Source organism: Lutra lutra, chromosome 15 (assembly GCF_902655055.1).
Source record: "Lutra lutra chromosome 15, mLutLut1.2, whole genome shotgun sequence".
Lineage (NCBI taxonomy): Eukaryota > Metazoa > Chordata > Mammalia > Carnivora > Mustelidae > Lutra > Lutra lutra.
This window is the reverse complement of record NC_062292.1, coordinates 40425260-40442734: the sequence shown is the minus strand read 5'-3', so window position 1 is coordinate 40442734 and position 17475 is coordinate 40425260. Positions and strand designations below refer to the sequence as shown.

Below are 17475 nucleotides of genomic sequence, written 5' to 3'. Positions count from 1 at the left end.
ATATTTTTATTTCTGAAAATCAAGGCACTGCAAAATACTATGTAAGTTACAGCTGGGTTCTGAAGCTATCAGAGGATCTAAAGGTAGAGAACCGCACTTACGGTTAGCAACAGCAGATATTTCTTCAGGTATATAGTTGTGTATGAAGACTTTGTTGTTGTTTAGTTATTAGATCTTTTTTTCTTAATTGCTCTGGACTGAATGAATATAATCCGCAAAATCAAAGTGAAACTTAGAGAATAAATCAAGAACTGTTCATTAGCCGTTCAATTTCAGGCGTATAAAGTGTTAATTCTGGCACATTTTAATCATTCACCAAAAGAAAGGGATTTAACATGGACAGAAAGATGTATCATGAGCACAAGCATTTAAACACCACTATGTAGATGGTCTGAGCTAAGCACAGAAAGTTACAGACTTTTTAACATTGCCTTAAGTCAGTATTCAGACAGTGTCTAATACTACCAAAAGTTGCCTCTTGTGAATATTCAAACTGTTACATTTAAACATAGGCTAAGAGGTAGGAAAGCTATACGAGGAGTTTACCCAAGTTCAAATATTAGGGAAAAAACACACTTTATTCAAGAAACAGAAAAGGAGTCATTTGGTGCCATGCTTTTATTCAAATGAAAGGGGAAAAACTACACTGTACCAGGAAATAGCAAATATGACAGTATTTTACAGCACAGCATCTTAAAAAAACCTGTAAGCAGTGCTCTAGAGTGGATAGGTAAGCACACCATACACTGTACATTGCCCCACAGTGTCCATGAAACCATAATTAAAAAGTTGAATTTGGCTTTAAACAGCCAAATAAAAACTGTAACAGTCATCCTAAAACAAAATCGAAAAGTCAAGAGGAATTAAAAGCTTTCCAAAGCTGCGTCAAATAGAATTTGACAGGTTGCGCTGGAAACCATGACAGGTGTTTGGCAAACTTAACTGAATCATCATCATCATCATCATCATCATTATCATCATCATCATTTGACCTCTAATGATGAAAGCACCAGTGTGTTTCAATAAGGTTGATGGAAATCTCCAGACTTTATGCAATGCCATAATTTTCATTTGTATAATTTTTAAAACATAATTTTTTTAAAAAGCTGCACCATAATAAAAAAAATCTGCAGACTTAAATACATCCATATTCCTTCTGTATTAATAAAATAAAATATACTGAGAGCAATGAACTTTTGTGGCAATGTTCACATTCTACCTTTAGACATTATGGACATTCATTGTTGGACACACATAAATTTAAGAAGGGTGGTCCTACTTAGCTTTAAATAATTCCTCTACTGTCTCGCATCCAATTTTTAAAAATTTAATGGCCAAGTAGTATCACAAAGATGACTGATTTGATAAGGGAAATTTGATTGAAAAGAACAAATTTAGTAATGTAAAGTGCTTATTCTCCTTTTGACTATTACCATATTTTGATTAGATTTGCTTTTCTTTTTTTTAAACTAGGCTTAATCTAAACATGTATCTGACAGTCATTTCCTTCTGTGATAGAAACTGTTGTCTGAAAGGTTAAATGTGCAAGTCCCCATTCTTAATATTCATATATTATATACACAATATGTATACACTTAAAATATAAGAGTTACATATCCTGGTCTCTTACATGCAAACAGTAGATCACAAATAGTTTTGAGCTACACATATATCTTGCACAGGTATTGGAAAAAAATCTGTGAAAATTTTTTTTACAGTTTTAACAAATATACATAAATATAAGAACATAAATTACAGTAAAATATTGACAGCATTTGAGAAAATGTTGATAACCCAGATGCACTGATGCCTAAAGGCCTTATAATAATAGAAAAGTACAGTTCAGGGACATCTCATTCCTATTCTCTTTTAAAATAAGTAAATACATCATATGAAATATTAGTTATTTCTCTAAACAACTCAATTAGAGAAATGTATATATGTATATATTTTAGTCTCCACTTCCCACACAAAAGAAAACCAACCCCACATCTCATTTATGATACAATACTGTCTCTCCCCTCTACGTTTACACAGTTGTCACAACACTGAAACATAACAGGGTCACATAATCATTCAAGTCTTTTCCTGAGAATGAAGTTTTTCCCCAACGAACCCTCTGATATACATTGTTAAAGGAACAAAGATCATGTAGAGAAGATTTCAAGTGTGTACTTTAACCTAAGCTGTTCCACTTGAAAATAATAAAAAAAGAAACTCAATAGAAGTAAAATAATGTGAAGCTATTTTAAAATTAAAATGTAGCCCTTTGTACATGTTTAAAAATTCTAAATATAATTTTTATATCAGTTATAAATATAATGTAAAGACCTCTTGAGAACTTGTGGCAGGAAGTCTTACATCTTCAGATTGAAAGACTACTTACTCTCAAAGTGTCCTTCACTTCTGCCAGCTTATAAAGTGACTTACTTTAAAAGAGATAGAAAGCCTTTTTTGTTAAAAGAACAATCTAAATTATTCTGAGTTGGCCAGAAGTGGTGTAAAAACAGCACTGATTTAATCAGCAACTTCTTGTAACATATTCTTGGTTAAGCTCATGTGGTTTAAAGCGAACCTACTAGCAGCTCTTTACAATACCTCCTCTTATTTAATAGAGAAATGTTAATACTTGAGTGAATAATAAATACAGAATTGTAAATACTTAGAATAATTCTTGCAAATGCTCTAACACCATTAAAACATGAGGGTTATTGTAAAACTAAACACTAGTGTTTCTCTTAGCTTCGTAAGAATGGTGCGAGTTACCTCTGAAGGGGCATTTCCTATGCTTGCGGTCCCCATCAAACGAAATACAAAGGTATCTTAGATTAAACCCCCAAGAGAGAAAAACAGCAAAATAAACCATCTGAAGACAAGCATGTACATCAAAAAGGAAAAAAAACAAAAACACATAATTTGTCATCTTAGCCTTATTTCAGTCATAAGTCCAACTAGTGTCCATGAGAATTCAGTGCTTCAGTGTGTCTCACATCAAGCAGGTGAACCCGATGACACAAATCTCCATTTGTGAATCCGAACGTTTCCTTCATCACTTGGACTCACCACCTACGTGCGACTCTTCCGCAGTCCAAAATGCTGTGGCTCACGTTCCAGTTGTTCGGGACAACAGAGCTTAATGTTCAGGTGCAATTAATAAAAGTCTTGGTTGGCAATTAGAAAGATTTTCTATAGGCAGGAAAGATGAAGTGCAAATTTACCACGAATGTTCTGAAGCAAGTATTTCCCAACTCCTATGCTTTAGTGGGTAGAAGTTTTTTGGGTGTTACTGGTCTCTTGGTCTGCCATAAATGACTATGAATGGTAATCGCATCAACACTGGCAGATAAAGTTTTAGCAGGTATGTGGCTAAACTGTTTCCTGTCAGAATTATATTTGTAAAGTCCCTCAATCATTTTTTTAGTGATAGATTTAGGGCCTATCCCAGTCAGTTTATTAATTTCTTCAGTTTCTGGGCAGTAAGTATACAAAGACCTGAATTGGCAGCCTGAATCCCGGAACAAGATTAAAAAGTTGTTGGCATCTGACTTCTCCATTTCCTTCAAAATAAAAACAAAACAAAACAATAAAAACTCTTAAACATTTCACTGTATAAAATTTACATAATTGTTTTACACCTATTTTGGTCAAATATTATGACAAGATTCAAAATATAAAATCTGAAGAACAAAAATAAAATGTGCATTATAAAAGCAAAGTACACTTTCATTTACAATGTATGCAAAACTTCACTTCTGAGGTGCTGTTGGCTCTGTGTGGATATTATTATCCTGCAGGAAGATATGAAATGCCTGCTAAATCTTGACCTTAGTCAAATGACCACTAACAAACCAGGCACTGATTAGCAATTTTGCAATACAGCCTCATTTTTAAAAATGAAAACTACCTTACTTACATTTATGAAACATTTATGAAAGTAGCTCTGGGCAAGAAAAGAACTTACAATTTTATATTATTATCTGAGTCTATCCTAGGCTTAATTAAGTCTGCAGTCTTCTAAAATCCCATTTGAGAGTGAACTAACTCAATCTAAAGTTAAAACATAGCTACAGATCTTCTATATGCTGTTGAAATCCTAGGAGAGGATGGTACTTTCAAGAGTACCAAGAAAGGGTACTCTCTTTTGAACTGGTAGCAGAGAAGACTCCTACAATTTTAGAATGTTGCCAAATTTAGTTTTCATGCAAACATGCTTACCTCCAGTATCTTTTTCTTCTGACCTTCATTTACTTTTCCAGCCAAACAGCAATGAGCTAAAGCATTCTGTATTATGTGCTTATTGGATTTTGCACTGGGTTCTTTGTAGAGCTTTGGTCCTGTGATAAGAATTTAGCAGCAAAATAAAAATACCATTCCTAAGTCAGAAATACTACTATGTTTAAATGATATAATTGTTCCTATGTTGAGGAAACAATAACAAAAAAATCAAAATCTGTGCCTGAAGGCTGCTGAGTGCTGTATTCCAATCAGAACATTGTTTTATCCACACAGGGAAGCATCTTAAGGATGTTGCCAAGAAATCTCTGAGACAGTAGTGCTGTTAATCAGATGGGGCTATAATTGCCACACTGTCTGCTTCACCCTCTTTCTCAAGTCTGCTAAGGTTACTGGTGAACTTAAAGCAGAACAGATCGATGAGTAATTACAGCTTTTAAAACGACTGGAAAAGGCTTCATCTTTTTCTTCATCCACATATCTGAGATTTTTAAGCATTTTTCTTTAAACCAATTCTACTCCTTGGTCTGCCAAGCAACAGAAGCACTTTGTGCCATTTTCCTGGAACATTCCTAATAGGAAGTACAGTACAACCTCCCTACTTCATACTAACTAAACTCTGTCCTGGAAGGCAAGGATTGTCCTTATCCTCCATAGTGAGCCAAGAAACCAGTTTTCTGGGCGGGTGGTAGAAATTAGCCCTGATGGGCAGGCAGCATTTACCTCTTTTTGTGATACCAATCACTCCTACCCTGGCTAATATCAAACTACCAATGATTCTGCAGTTTGCGTAATTCCTGAAAATTTACAAGTTCCAAGAGCCCTATGGTATGAGCTAGCACAGCACACCACAACTGTGTAGCTCTAGGTTTGAAACAGTGCGTGACAAATATGCTTGTTAAGTGAGTTTACATAGAGAAGCAGAGGGAAAAACAAGGAATTACCATCTAATCCCTGGCATTAAAGGCTGTCCAACTGGCTAAAGGAGGAGTGAAGTACATGGGCAAAGTCAGCAAGTTCTAACCTCCTTACGCCTTCATGGGGCTTCCATTTCCAGTGGGTCACTCGTGGATGGAGGCAGTCGCCACTGCCCTGCACGTTCTCCTATGCCTTTCCACTTTAGATCCCAATGGCTGCTCACATTTCTTTCATTTTCTCTCCGGCCTCATTTCTTTACAAGCGTCTTACATTCTGTTCTTAAATTTGCTTTTGTTTCAGTAATGCCTACCCAAACAAAGGCTGGAAAAGGATCTGATGTGGGGCTGGTACCTTCCTGCATCCAATGCATTCCCCTCAGCTTTTAGAGTCCCTTCATACTTTGTTGTTGTTGTTTAGTAGGCTATACATGGGGCTCAAACCATAGGCCCTAGATCAGGAGTTACTTGCTCCACTGATGGAGCCTGCCAGGTGCCCCCCACCACTCACATTAATGCGTTTTAGAGATGCACAACTCTAGATACCCGAAATCCCAATGTTAGAGAGGCCTTTGTGGATTTCTAGCCTTTTCTCAGTGCTCAGGACCAGTGTATAGCTGACAGAACCTCTCTAAAACTTCTTCAGACCCAAACCACAGCACAGACATGGTCAGCGTCTTCAAGTAGATGGATGCAGTGTAAGTGATACTGCTAATTTTGTTTAGAAACTGATCTCAATTCACCTGGGACAAGTCACTACCTCCCTAAGTGCAACCGTATCACTGAAACTGACCTCCCTGAAGGGACCATCTGCACTCAATGTTCTTGTTCAGATTCCCCAGTGTCTAGACCGAGAGAAGAGCCCATGAAACTTTCATTAGATTAGCCTGTATTTGTTCTCATGACTGTGTTAAATTAAAACACCTCCCTAAAAATACGGACCCTGACCTGTGTATTCTGTTCCAGAAGCCACTGAAGAAGTTGTTGATGCATTTTCCCAGTCCTTCTCCCCATTTCGACTGCCGCAACGACTTGGAGACAAGAAGCCTTCTACAGACTCGGATCTAAATGGTAAATAAAGTATTTTTTAAGTTTCGAACAGAAGAATACTTGGGGGTCAGAAGGGATATTTGTTAAAGTACCAACCAAAATCAACGTAGAAGCTTAAAAAAATCAAAAGACGGTTTAACTGCCTTGTTCAAGCTGGACACCCATGTGCCTGGACACCACAGGCACTCCTTACCCACTTGCTCACGGAAAGGACGGATGTTTTGCTATAGGAAAACTGGCCATTACCGCAACAGGATGTTGATGCAAAAATCAGAACTCAAAACGCAAGCCTGTCACTGTACGCGTTCCCTTTCCACGTGGGCATTACCCGCGACGGGACCAAATAGGGCTTTCAGTTTCTAATCTCCATCTGAGAGAGACCGTACAGAAGGGATCTTTCCCAAGTTAGGCAGCCTACTTGGGAATCATTCTAGGAGAAAAAAGTAGAGAGGCTGGCACTTATAGAGATGATGTGCTGCATCTGCACACTATGATTTTACCAAAACCCTATCAGCAATTACTGTTAATGTTTTATATTTTATAAAAAGTACCTTATCAATGTCAGTAACCCTAAAATCCTAAAAGATAAAAAAGTCAAATATGAATAGCCTCTTTATATTTAAATTTATTTAAACAGAAACACAAACAGTTCCAGTCAGCAAAACTATAAAAATGTGTGTTATGATTCATTCATTATAAAATACAAGATAATTGTTGGAAACATTCTTTTCTGTGGAAAATATTCACGTTATGGATTTACCTTGGAGTCCTCTTGCCTGAATGCACACTCTCGTTATCACCTGTGTTCAGTGATGCCAAAGAAAGGCTAGAGACTGAAAAAACACGATAAATTCGTGATCCTGAATGAAAACAAAATTAGAAATTTAAAAGGAGCAACTAGAAAAGAGTCTGTTCATTACATAACACCAGCATATGAACACTGAGCTTTTGTAGTTTGTTTTTTTTTTTACTTTTAATCTAAACACATAATATGCTTGCATGCATATATGCACAATTTATTTAAAATTAGCAGTGGTACCTACTTTTAAGAAATAATGATAAAACTAATTGCTGTTAGGATTTATCCCAAAAGGAAAGTGGTAATATGAGACATTGATATTATAACTGTAAGAAAAAAGTTAACAAAAGAAGTTAAGAATAAAATATAGTTAGAGATATCCAGTTCCTACATGGGAAATTAATTTATTAATTTTAGCCAGTACTGGGTATCAAAAAGTTTTGTTGGCTAGAAAAGGCAGAGTTCTCTTTAAACGGTCAATGTTATATTATTTTTTCTCAGTTTTAGAGTTAACTATGGGAATTCTCTAAAACTTCCCGCAGGGTTTAGTTTTAATAAAATATATATATTTTTAAAAGTGAGTATGTGTGCTAAATTTTAGAATACATTCTCTCAACTCCAAAAATTACAGATTTGGACGTTTGACCATTTCTGTCTTAAAAAAGGGATTCATGAACTCTTGTTTCTATATTACTTATTATACCAATGTGTTTCTTATGTATTTCTGTGCACACAGTGTTTATCCTTAAATGGACAAGTATGGAAAGGGTACTAGCAATTCCAAGAGATTATACCCGAGGGCAGAGTCCCTGATAGGTTAGGATGCATCCTGGACACTTCGGCACTCACACTGGCTATACTGAATATATGCATGCACACATAACACAGAAGTCATAAACAAAACTACATTTGCTCATTTTGGTTTTCCAAATTAGGAGCATGCGCCATCTCAAATTGTGGATCCAATTTAGCATACCAAAGCACAGTCGAGTTAGTATGACAAACCAGGCTGGTGTTTTTTTATGAACAGACTCTTCATAATAAGCTGTGTTACCTGGAGGACCTTTTATTGGTGTTTTGGGAGACTCGATATGATCTCTGTGAATGGATTTTGGGCGCTGTTTTTTTTGTTTTGCTATTTGAGGACGGGGTTTAATTACTGTATCCATGTCTTCCATTAGTTTCAGTTGTTTTCGCCTCATATACTCCTGTCTGATAAATTCTCTGCGCGCTCTCTCATCTTCCTTCTTCTGACGCTCTTCCTCAGTTTTACGCCTGGGAAACCAAATGGTTGAATTTCTTACTCTGCACACTAAAGAAACCAGATACTGGGAGTATGGCTTTGATGCGAGAAGGGAAAATTATTACGTTTCAGCACCTTGGGAAAAAATGGTTTAAAATTCGCTTGAGATAATTTAGATCATTAAAATATACATAAACATACCATTAGTAAATAATTGCTTTTTAAAAATATGTTTATGTGTAAAAACCCGTGAAGCTATCTTAATGTTTCTGGAGAACGTTACTTTGAAATGCCTCAAACTCAGGATAAAAATGTACAAGCAACCAATACTTTGGGAAAATAAAGCAACTTGCATAAGCACCAGAAATCAGCATTATGTCAGTTGTCTCCAGACGCTGCAAACATCTGAACAAGCTGGTGGGGGCCCTGAGGAAGCAGAGCCTCCAGTACTGCCGCCCGTTGGCTCTCGGATCCAGGGCCCGCATGGCCAGAGCCTTTACCTTGTTTCCTCTTTCTTATGTTCCATCTCTGCTTCCAGCTGCTGTTTCCGAAGCTGAGTCTCCTTCTCCCTCCGCAGTCGTTTCTCCAGCAAAGCTGCTCGTTTCATTGCCATGTCATTCTCTGCTTTTTGATCATCCTAAGTATGGATTTCACAGAAAAACGTGAAATGTTGTGCTCACACTGTCTAGTCATTCTTATTCCAGCCCCACCCTATGCGGACACGTTCCAGAAATGAAGAAGGAAGAAGTGAATCAGGGGCGCCTCGGTGGGCCAGTTGGTTAAGCAGCTGCCTTGGGCTCAGGTCACTAAGCAGGGAGTCTGCCTGTCCTTCTGACCCATCCCCTCATGCTCGCTTGCCCTCATAAAGCAGTAACAGTTCTATCAACTACCAAACGACACTTACTTAATTGCATGTTTCAAAATCTAGGAAGTTTGCAAAGAACAACCATAAAAAGGAAAAAAAAAAAGGGCAGCGGTTTTTCTGGACCCTAATAAATTAGAAGTAGGGAGTTTTCTCTTAGTTTTAAAAATTGCGTTCAAACTAGGGCACCGAGCTGGCTCCGTCAGAAAAGCAGGCAACTCTTGGTCTTAGTGTCGTGAACTTGAACCCCACGTTGGGTGTAGAGATTACTTAAAAATAAAATCTTTTTAAAAATTGCATTAAAATTATATTTAACATACATGCTCAATAAAGGAAATTCAAGTGAAAGTACCCAGAAATTAGCTCTATGGTTATATAGCACATAAACCACTGCCACGTGACAGAACGGACACCAACGTACAGATGTGCGCCCTGTTTCACCCTGAAGGATTCTCTCCCTTCCGTTTGCCCTTCTCTGCAAGGAACAGGGGTACCTGGGGTCTCTAAAATTAGTAAACTGTATCTATTCTTGTTTACAGTAGCATTCTATTAAAAATTAGTCAGTTTATACGGTTAAGAGACAAAATATGACTTATATTCAAATTCTCAACTTTAAAAGGGGCTAACAGGCAATCACCCTCAGATCAACTTTAAGTTACAAATTTCCAACATTAAATGACCAAAAGTAAAACTAGTGATGGTAATCACTTCAATGTTCTTGGGTTCTTATTCCTGTAAGACTGTTCTTTCAACTTAAAATCTTAAATTATAAACATAAAATCTTATAAATTATATTTATAAATTACAAATAAATTGTAAATTATAAATTATAAGTGATAAATGCTATTGAGTACTGTCTTTTTTTTCCTCTGTATTCAAAATTGTGGAGCTAGACAGGATCAGAGATTATCTTACTTTAGTTCCTTAATTAAAAAAGAAACATGAGTAACAGATCCACATGTTTCTGATTATTAAAAAAAAATTCTTTCCTATAGGTAATCTGGAAAATACAGGAAAACATAAAGATGAAGAAAATGGATAATTAGAAAAATTTAAAAATATTAAGCTTTTTTTGTTTTTCTAGTACCTATGATAAAATTTAAGAGCTTGACCACCAAGAGGTGATATTGTTCAGTATTTGTTGGCTGGCTACAGTTTCCAATATCAATATTGAGATTAGGAGTCCTATGCTAGACCTTTATCCAGTGCTTTCAAAGGAGCTATTACTGTTCAAACTATATATGTTATTTTTAAATGTTTCACCTTACTAGATTATCTGGTCAATTTTTTTAAAAGTTCTTTTAAAGATTTTTATTTTTATCTGTCAGAACAAGCAGGGGGAGCAGCAGGCAGAGGGAGAAGGCGGCTCCCCACTGAGCAGCGAGCCAGATGCAGGACTCGATTCCAGGACCCAGGAATCACGGCCTGAGCTGAAGGCAGAAGCTTAACCAACTGAGCCACCCAGGCATCCCTTAAAAACTTTTTTCAAGAAACAAAACATATAAGGAAAGAAAATTTAAAAAAAACTAAAGTATACTTACAATGCCAAATTATTTGCTTTTTACAAACTGACAGCTCTTTGAAGAGATCCAAATAGCTTCACATTTTTTTTTAAAGGCTTTTATAAAAGGAAGCAAGAGAGGCAGAGGAGTAAGAACAGCATATCTAAACGTGTACCACGACCTTGGTGAAGGGAAGATCGTTCAGTGTGCTTGGATGTTAGTACAGTCCACCAAGGGGAGCTCCTGATGTACGTGAGGGTTAGTGGCAGGCTCGTAACAAAAGGGACTACTACTAAAAGAGGCAAGCACATCGGCTAAAACCAAACCCATTGAATGATGATGCCCCCAAACAATGAAGATTATTAATATTACCTTAAAGAAGAATCCACAGCATACTTTCTGGTCATCATCAAATTGTTCTTTATCACTTTCTCCATCGTATTTTTCAACAGCTGCATCAGCCTTTTCAGGAGGTTTCAGATCTGAGAGGGAAACTTCAATCAGATTTACATTTTTAGGAGCAGCCGGAGGGAAAACAGGTTTAGGAGGAGGCTCTGCAGGCTGGTTCAGCTGGTCCTCATTTGGCGTCAGTCGGACCGTCTCTGTGATAGGCTGGGACAGGACTTCGGAAACCGTTGACTCAAGAGGCTTAAGCTCCTTTTCTTCCAGGTTATGCACATGCTGCCCTGCGGGCCCTTTGGATTCCAGTTCCTCCTTTTTAATTTCTTCCTTAGGTTTGGATTCCTTTAACTGAGGCTCTCCATCATCCCCAAAACATACAAATGACCGAGTCTGAATAGGAACTTGACTTGGTGAAAACCTCCGTAACCGAGGAAGACTATCCACAGACCGAGGGGGAGTCAGGGTTCGATTCAAAGGCGTTATTTTTAATTCATTTGGCCTAGGAGTCCTCTGATTTTTAACAGAAAAAGATGTGCTCTTCCTGTTGGAAGACTGTGGGGATGGATGGATAGGACGGGGGGCGTCTGACGAGAAGGGCGCAACAGCTGACGACAGGCCTGCCTGCCGGGAAGGTTTAAAATCTCGGATCTGTTTTTGTGGAGAGGGCTGAGGAGGTGAAATCACCCAGGACTGCTGCTCCCTCATCTGCATCAACATCTCCTGCTGAAGTGACAAGCGCTGCATTTCTTGTTGTAGAAAATGGAGAGATGAATTTAACTTCTCAATGGACTTTGTATATTCTAAGATCTCTCCCTCGTTTAAAGTGTCCTCCGAGGGGCTTGCCAGGTTCCACTGCTTCTCTGGGTCAATGGGTGTGGTTGGAGACTTCAGCCATTTGGCCTGAGGGTTCTCCAGGCTTTCCTTCAGATCTGCCAGAGACTTACTCCTCTGTCCATTCGCCTTCTGGGAATCCTTTTCTTTGGCTCGATCGGTGTACACTTTCTCATCTTCTGCCCCGGCTGCTTCCTCGCGAAGAGGGGAAATGCCGTCCCCTCTCTTTTTCACCACGGTAAGAAATGCCGTCCTTCCCATCTTCTGCCTCTGCTTAGTGAAAGCGGCCTCCACCTTCTTCTTCTGGGCTTCTATCGCACGCCTCTTTTCTTCCAACTTCATCCTTAAATGCACCATTTCAGAGGCCAACAGCTGGGTGGTGTCCCGGCCTTGTGGAAGGCCTGCTTCTTCTGGAATTTGTCCCCAAGCAACCACGTGTGGAATATTAAGTTCAGAACCTTCTGGTGTAGTTTTCTGAGAACTGCTCCCGCTACTTTTCCCATCAGTATGATTCAGTTTCCTGAATTTCTGTTCGGCAAAGCTGGTCATTTTAACTCCAGAACTAGAAGAAGCACTGCTACCTGGCTGAGACTTAGTACTTACAGTACTTGGACAAGGACTCAAAGCGTCTCTGGGGTTGCTGGTTCGAATATCATAATCCTGAAGAAATTTGGAAGCATCATCCATGTCAGAGTCTAAGCTTACAGTATAATCTCTCAAAGAAGAATCTTCATCCATAGTTTCAGGGATGTCTTCTGAAGGAACGTGAATTCCAGTGTCTACTTCAGTATTGTCAGTTATGGGACTCAAGGCACCTTTTGTATCAGTTATGTTATCAGGACTAGACTGATTTAGCTTGATGTTTGAATTTAGGATACTCATTTCCTGGTTATGAAGAAAGAAGCCATTAGCAATGTGGTCTGGCTGAGATGTATGGGGAGATTTTTCAGTATCATGAATTATTTGTAATGCTTCTTCAATGCTTGGTGTCTCAATCTGATTGCCAAACTCATCTAGAAGTACTCTATTTTGTAAAGCTCCATTTGGAAGCTTATAATGAATATTCTCGTTGGAATTCAGTTCATTTGTATTAAGGGGCGTGTACGACTTGAGGCCACTGTGAGAGTCTATATTAAGTTCTTCTTCAATGCTTTCTGCTTCTTCTTCTCCATTTACTGGCTTAAAGGACAAATTTTTCCTAATATTTTTAGATACACGATTAGTGTTCAATGTAAGTCCTTCATTACTAATAGAACGAGTGATTCCTCGGTTTGGAGTGGATTTGTGTACAGTATTTTCTTTATCAAAAGAAATATCAAATGAAACTCCATGCACTGATGATCTAAAAAACATTTGAAGAGAAAATCCTTAAACACGCCCAGAAAAAGAAATGATTTGATACCTTTTAACAATTATTTAAATTTGTATTTCCTTTCTTTTCCCATTTTGCATAATCCTGTTGTACTCAAGGTAAGCACAGGGCTACTGGGCTACCTTTAACATTTAGCCCCTCTGAACGCTCAGTCATCTGCCTACATTGCCCTTTTCAAAGTGAGGTACTAATTGCAACTTGGCTGTCAACAAAATAGAATTAGCATTTCTTTCTCTTTTTTTAATTACTGAAGTATAGTTGACAATGTTATATTAGTTACAGGTGTACAATACAGCGATTCAATAAATAGCATTTATTGATAATGTGAATATACTAAAAATAATTCCCTTTGTTTACCTTTTCTCTTTGGGCCATGTCCCTATGAAACCATCAACATAGGACATAGATGAAGACCTTCTAATTCCTCCTTCAAATGTGAAAAAGAAATAGTCATTGAAAGTATATAAAAAATTTTAACTTACAGCTTAACAGATTTCAAATATTTCAGGAGTCATTAAGAGCATTAAAAAGTAGGTATATATGGAGAAACAGATAATTCTATTAAGAAAAACAAGCACAGAGAAACCAATCAAACTTTTAGTGTATATACAATACTTTAAAAAAAAAAAAAACAACAAAAAACCCCTGCATATTTTTATTTACATTTATTCTCAATCATTTCCCAGTTAACCTAGGTTTTTTCAAAAATATTACCTGAAGCTGAAGAATGAGCTTGGGGGCGTGAATGTCTAGAAGGCAAATGATGAGAGTGCATAAAGGCAGCTCCTTCCCCACTGCAAGGTAAAATAAAAACATTTTAACACGTTTTTCTTTAATATAAACTTTACACAGAATGGCTGAAATTAGAAACATTATCACCTCTGACTCTATCAGTATATGTATCTCTATGTATTTTATGTCTCTTAGTCAAAAGGCCTGAAATATTTTCATACACATCTCAGCATCCTTGTGAGATAAGATATAGCAATTATTTTCATTTTACAAATAGAAAAACTGAGAAATGAGTAAGTTAAATGAAAGTCATCAGCTGGAAATACTTAAATCTCCAGAAACTACAGGTAAAATAAACCCTTGTAAAAGATCCTGACAGCTTCCCTGCTCACGGACTTGTGTCTGTACATCTCTAATAGTTACATCAAAGTTAATGTTAATATGTTGAGCTGCACCTTAAAGACCTCAATGCCTATAACAATGTGAAGCTTTCCTATTTCTTAATTCCACCCCATTCGAATTAATGCAAGGGATTAGGTAGTCTCTTTCTCAAATTATCATAACATTTGGCCCAAATTTAATTTTTCTCCAACTTTCAAGTCTGTTGTAGCCTAACTCATAGTCAAGTGCAGAAGTTACACATCCCCACCCCCAATCAGTTGAGCATAAACTGGGGAACAGGAGTATGTAGTGACTTTTGTAGTCCCCCTACAGACCACATTATCTTTTGGCTACTGTAAACTGAGAACATGAACAAGTCAACCAAAAGATTCAAATGAAACAACAATCTATTTAATGAAAGCTTAACCAGTGAGCTTTTCTAAAGGAAACAATACCTGAAGAACTTGCATAACCTTGTTGTCTCCAAAGCAAATGCTTATCTGCTTCCATGTGCCTTTCCCCCCTAATCTGCTCATATTTTCAGAGAACTATCAGGGAGTACTCACCTGCCCCCGTCATGTCTGTTTACGTTAACCCTCCCTCTAAAATCACTGCCCCTGTTCTACTCTCCCGTTACAGCTATGAGAGGAGGCTAATCCTGAAGATACACAAGTTAATAATAAAGATATACTCACTCTTCTCCAGATAATGGCTAAAGTGTTTTAAAATCCTATTAATTGCCACACTTTTACATTTGCATAGAAAATTTTGATCTGGTGTAACTGCTGAGCAGGTTAGTAGTCAAGTATGTGGATTAGCTGCTACAAATGTTTCTTGCTTTGCCTGTCTTCTTCATTTGTTTTCCCCTCATAACTTCATTAGTTAGGGACACTCACATTTGTACATGTGACTGCAGTTTTCTCAGTAAGAGTGGAAGCTTTTGACTCCTTCCTGGAAAGTTCTACAGTGGGAGAACTCCAGTGGACCACATGGAGACTTACAGAAATGGGAGGATTAGTAGGATCCTAGAATGACAGCTACACAGTGTCTCTTCAAGGAAAAGAATTTAGACTTCCATCTGCTAGGAAAAATGAGTAAGAGCAGCCACTGAGATATCTGAGAAACAGAAAAGAGAGGAGGCTTCCAGAGGGCCTGAAGACATTTTCCAGTGTCAGAAATGTGAAGAGTGTCCAACTAAGGTTCCTAGAAATAGTAACTGTGGGATGATCTAGCCTTGAAGCAAAAAGTTTCAGAGATTTTAAAGATTTAATAGTACAGTAGTCATAACCTAAATTTTCAAGGAAGGAAATGTCACTATGTAACCAACCCAGGAAAACACCAAGAAAATTAATATAGAAAAAAGTTTCCCATAGGAAAAAATACAGAGAAGCTCCTAGATCAGCAATATCCTAACTTAACCTCTTTTTGTAAAATCTGAGGCATAGATACAGAATAGAAAAGTTAATGGAAGTAGTAAGAAAAGCCACAGTAATAAATCAAAGGGTAAGTGAAGGAAAATGCTTTCTTAATCAGTAGGAAGTACTTTACAGACATCAGCCAGTCCAGAGTTGAGAAGCCCTACAAAGGCAGTGAGAGTACCGTAAGGGTTCCATCAGTGTTCCAGTTTCACACCCATTAGCACCCACTTGAGAGAGAAAATTCTTAAATGTGTGAGGTGGGTGACAGCTCAGAACAAGTTCCTATTTTTATGTTAAGCCAAGAATTTATAAAGAAAGTACTTTGAGTTGCCTGTTCAACAATTTAAAAATGTATTTTTAATGGATCTGCTTGGATTTCTAAAACGCCACAAAATACAACAATTTTAAACTTTAAAAAAAAATTAGCGAGTCCAAAGTCAATATAAATTTTAGGTTCTAATAAATATACCTAAAATGCTACTTACAGGATCTGCTGAAAAACATTTTTAAACAAACTAATGGGTCTATCATATGTTTGGGTCAGAAGTCAGGATTATCCTGATATTAAATTTTTATTTTCAGTTCAGTTCCTGATATTAAGAACTAAAGCATCACATATAAAGATTCAGTATTACAATAAACATTCTATTGTGATCTTTGGTTAGCTACAGTAACCAGCAAATAAAATAGCAGGGGAAACTACCTCATGGATTAAAAAAATTTAAAAAAAAATTAAAAACCCAGATAGAAATTTAAAATTCCCCCCACCCTATCATTTAAGCAGTTCTCAATGATAAACAAGTTCTACAGCAAAAGTTTGGTTTTAAGCTGATTATCTGAACCTCAGAACATATTCTCCCACTTTTGAGTATGATTCATAAAAGCCTACGTATGAAACATCTTTTCTGTGTAAATTCAATTACATTTATATTAAAACAAGCTGTAATACTGTAAGATAGTTAAAAACTAATGAGATTTTATTTTGATTTCATTAGCAAATGGGATGGAAAAGTGAAAATGAAGTCATTCTGGACTCTACCTTGAAGTGAAGTCAGAACTACACGAACTATCCAAGATGTTTGTTTTGGCCGCATTCAAGACTGGAATTGAAGGCATATCATTCACAGGTTCAGCTACAATAAAAGATGCAAGCCTCAAAATGATGTATTTAGCATGTTTCCACCATTTCAAGAATTTCCATTTTCCTTTATTATAGCATATGCAAAATTTTCTTCTTAAATTTTCAAAGGCAAAATTTAAAACTCTTCTTGAAGTTCTGGTTGAAAAATTTCACTTGATTAAGGCTAATTAGGGAGAAGGTAAGGGGGAAGCCTAACATAAATATAAATATTTAAAAATAAATCCGAGTGTCTGATTTTGCTAAAGCTTTCACAGAACTTCAGTTACGTATGGTAATTTTTGTTTCTTTATGAAATAGTTGATATTTTGGTAATCAATTAAGAAAGAATTTCACTGGTCAGTAATTAACCCCCCCTCCCCCCCGTAGAGTTCTTATTTTTGTAAATGACTCTGGGGAAGACTCCATTTACATTTTGCTTTTGAGACCTAATGTAATAGCTGTTGAATATTTTGAATAGTGGGTTTCACAGATAAAAATCACAGAACACAATGTAAGTGAAAATTCTATATTAATTGTAAAAAGTACAAATATGGTTTATGATAATTACTGAAGACACCTGACTTTATGACATGGCCTTAGGGAATGATCTTAACTT

At 37.0% G+C, this 17475-nt stretch overlaps 1 protein-coding gene across 4 annotated transcripts in view; it reads right to left on the bottom strand.

Moving 5' to 3' along the window:
• Positions 1 to 600: 600 nt before the first annotated feature.
• CAMSAP2 (calmodulin regulated spectrin associated protein family member 2) overlaps positions 601 to 17475 on the bottom strand; it is a 128007-nt gene continuing 111132 nt past the window's right edge. For 2 of the 4 annotated variants that reach the window (XM_047703972.1, XM_047703974.1), the window contains 10 exons: positions 16779 to 16872; positions 13923 to 14002; positions 13566 to 13635; positions 10976 to 13178; positions 8740 to 8876; positions 8051 to 8271; positions 6958 to 7057; positions 6096 to 6211; positions 4216 to 4334; positions 601 to 3557 (listed from right to left, as the gene is read on the bottom strand). In XM_047703972.1, the coding sequence (XP_047559928.1) occupies positions 3252 to 3557; positions 4216 to 4334; positions 6096 to 6211; positions 6958 to 7057; positions 8051 to 8271; positions 8740 to 8876; positions 10976 to 13178; positions 13566 to 13635; positions 13923 to 14002; positions 16779 to 16872 (3446 nt within the window). In that variant the 3' untranslated portion in view covers positions 601 to 3251. The remainder of the gene's footprint in view (positions 3558 to 4215; positions 4335 to 6095; positions 6212 to 6957; positions 7058 to 8050; positions 8272 to 8739; positions 8877 to 10975; positions 13179 to 13565; positions 13636 to 13922; positions 14003 to 16778; positions 16873 to 17475) is intronic. The other 2 variants (XM_047703973.1, XM_047703975.1) reach the window with 1 other exon arrangement.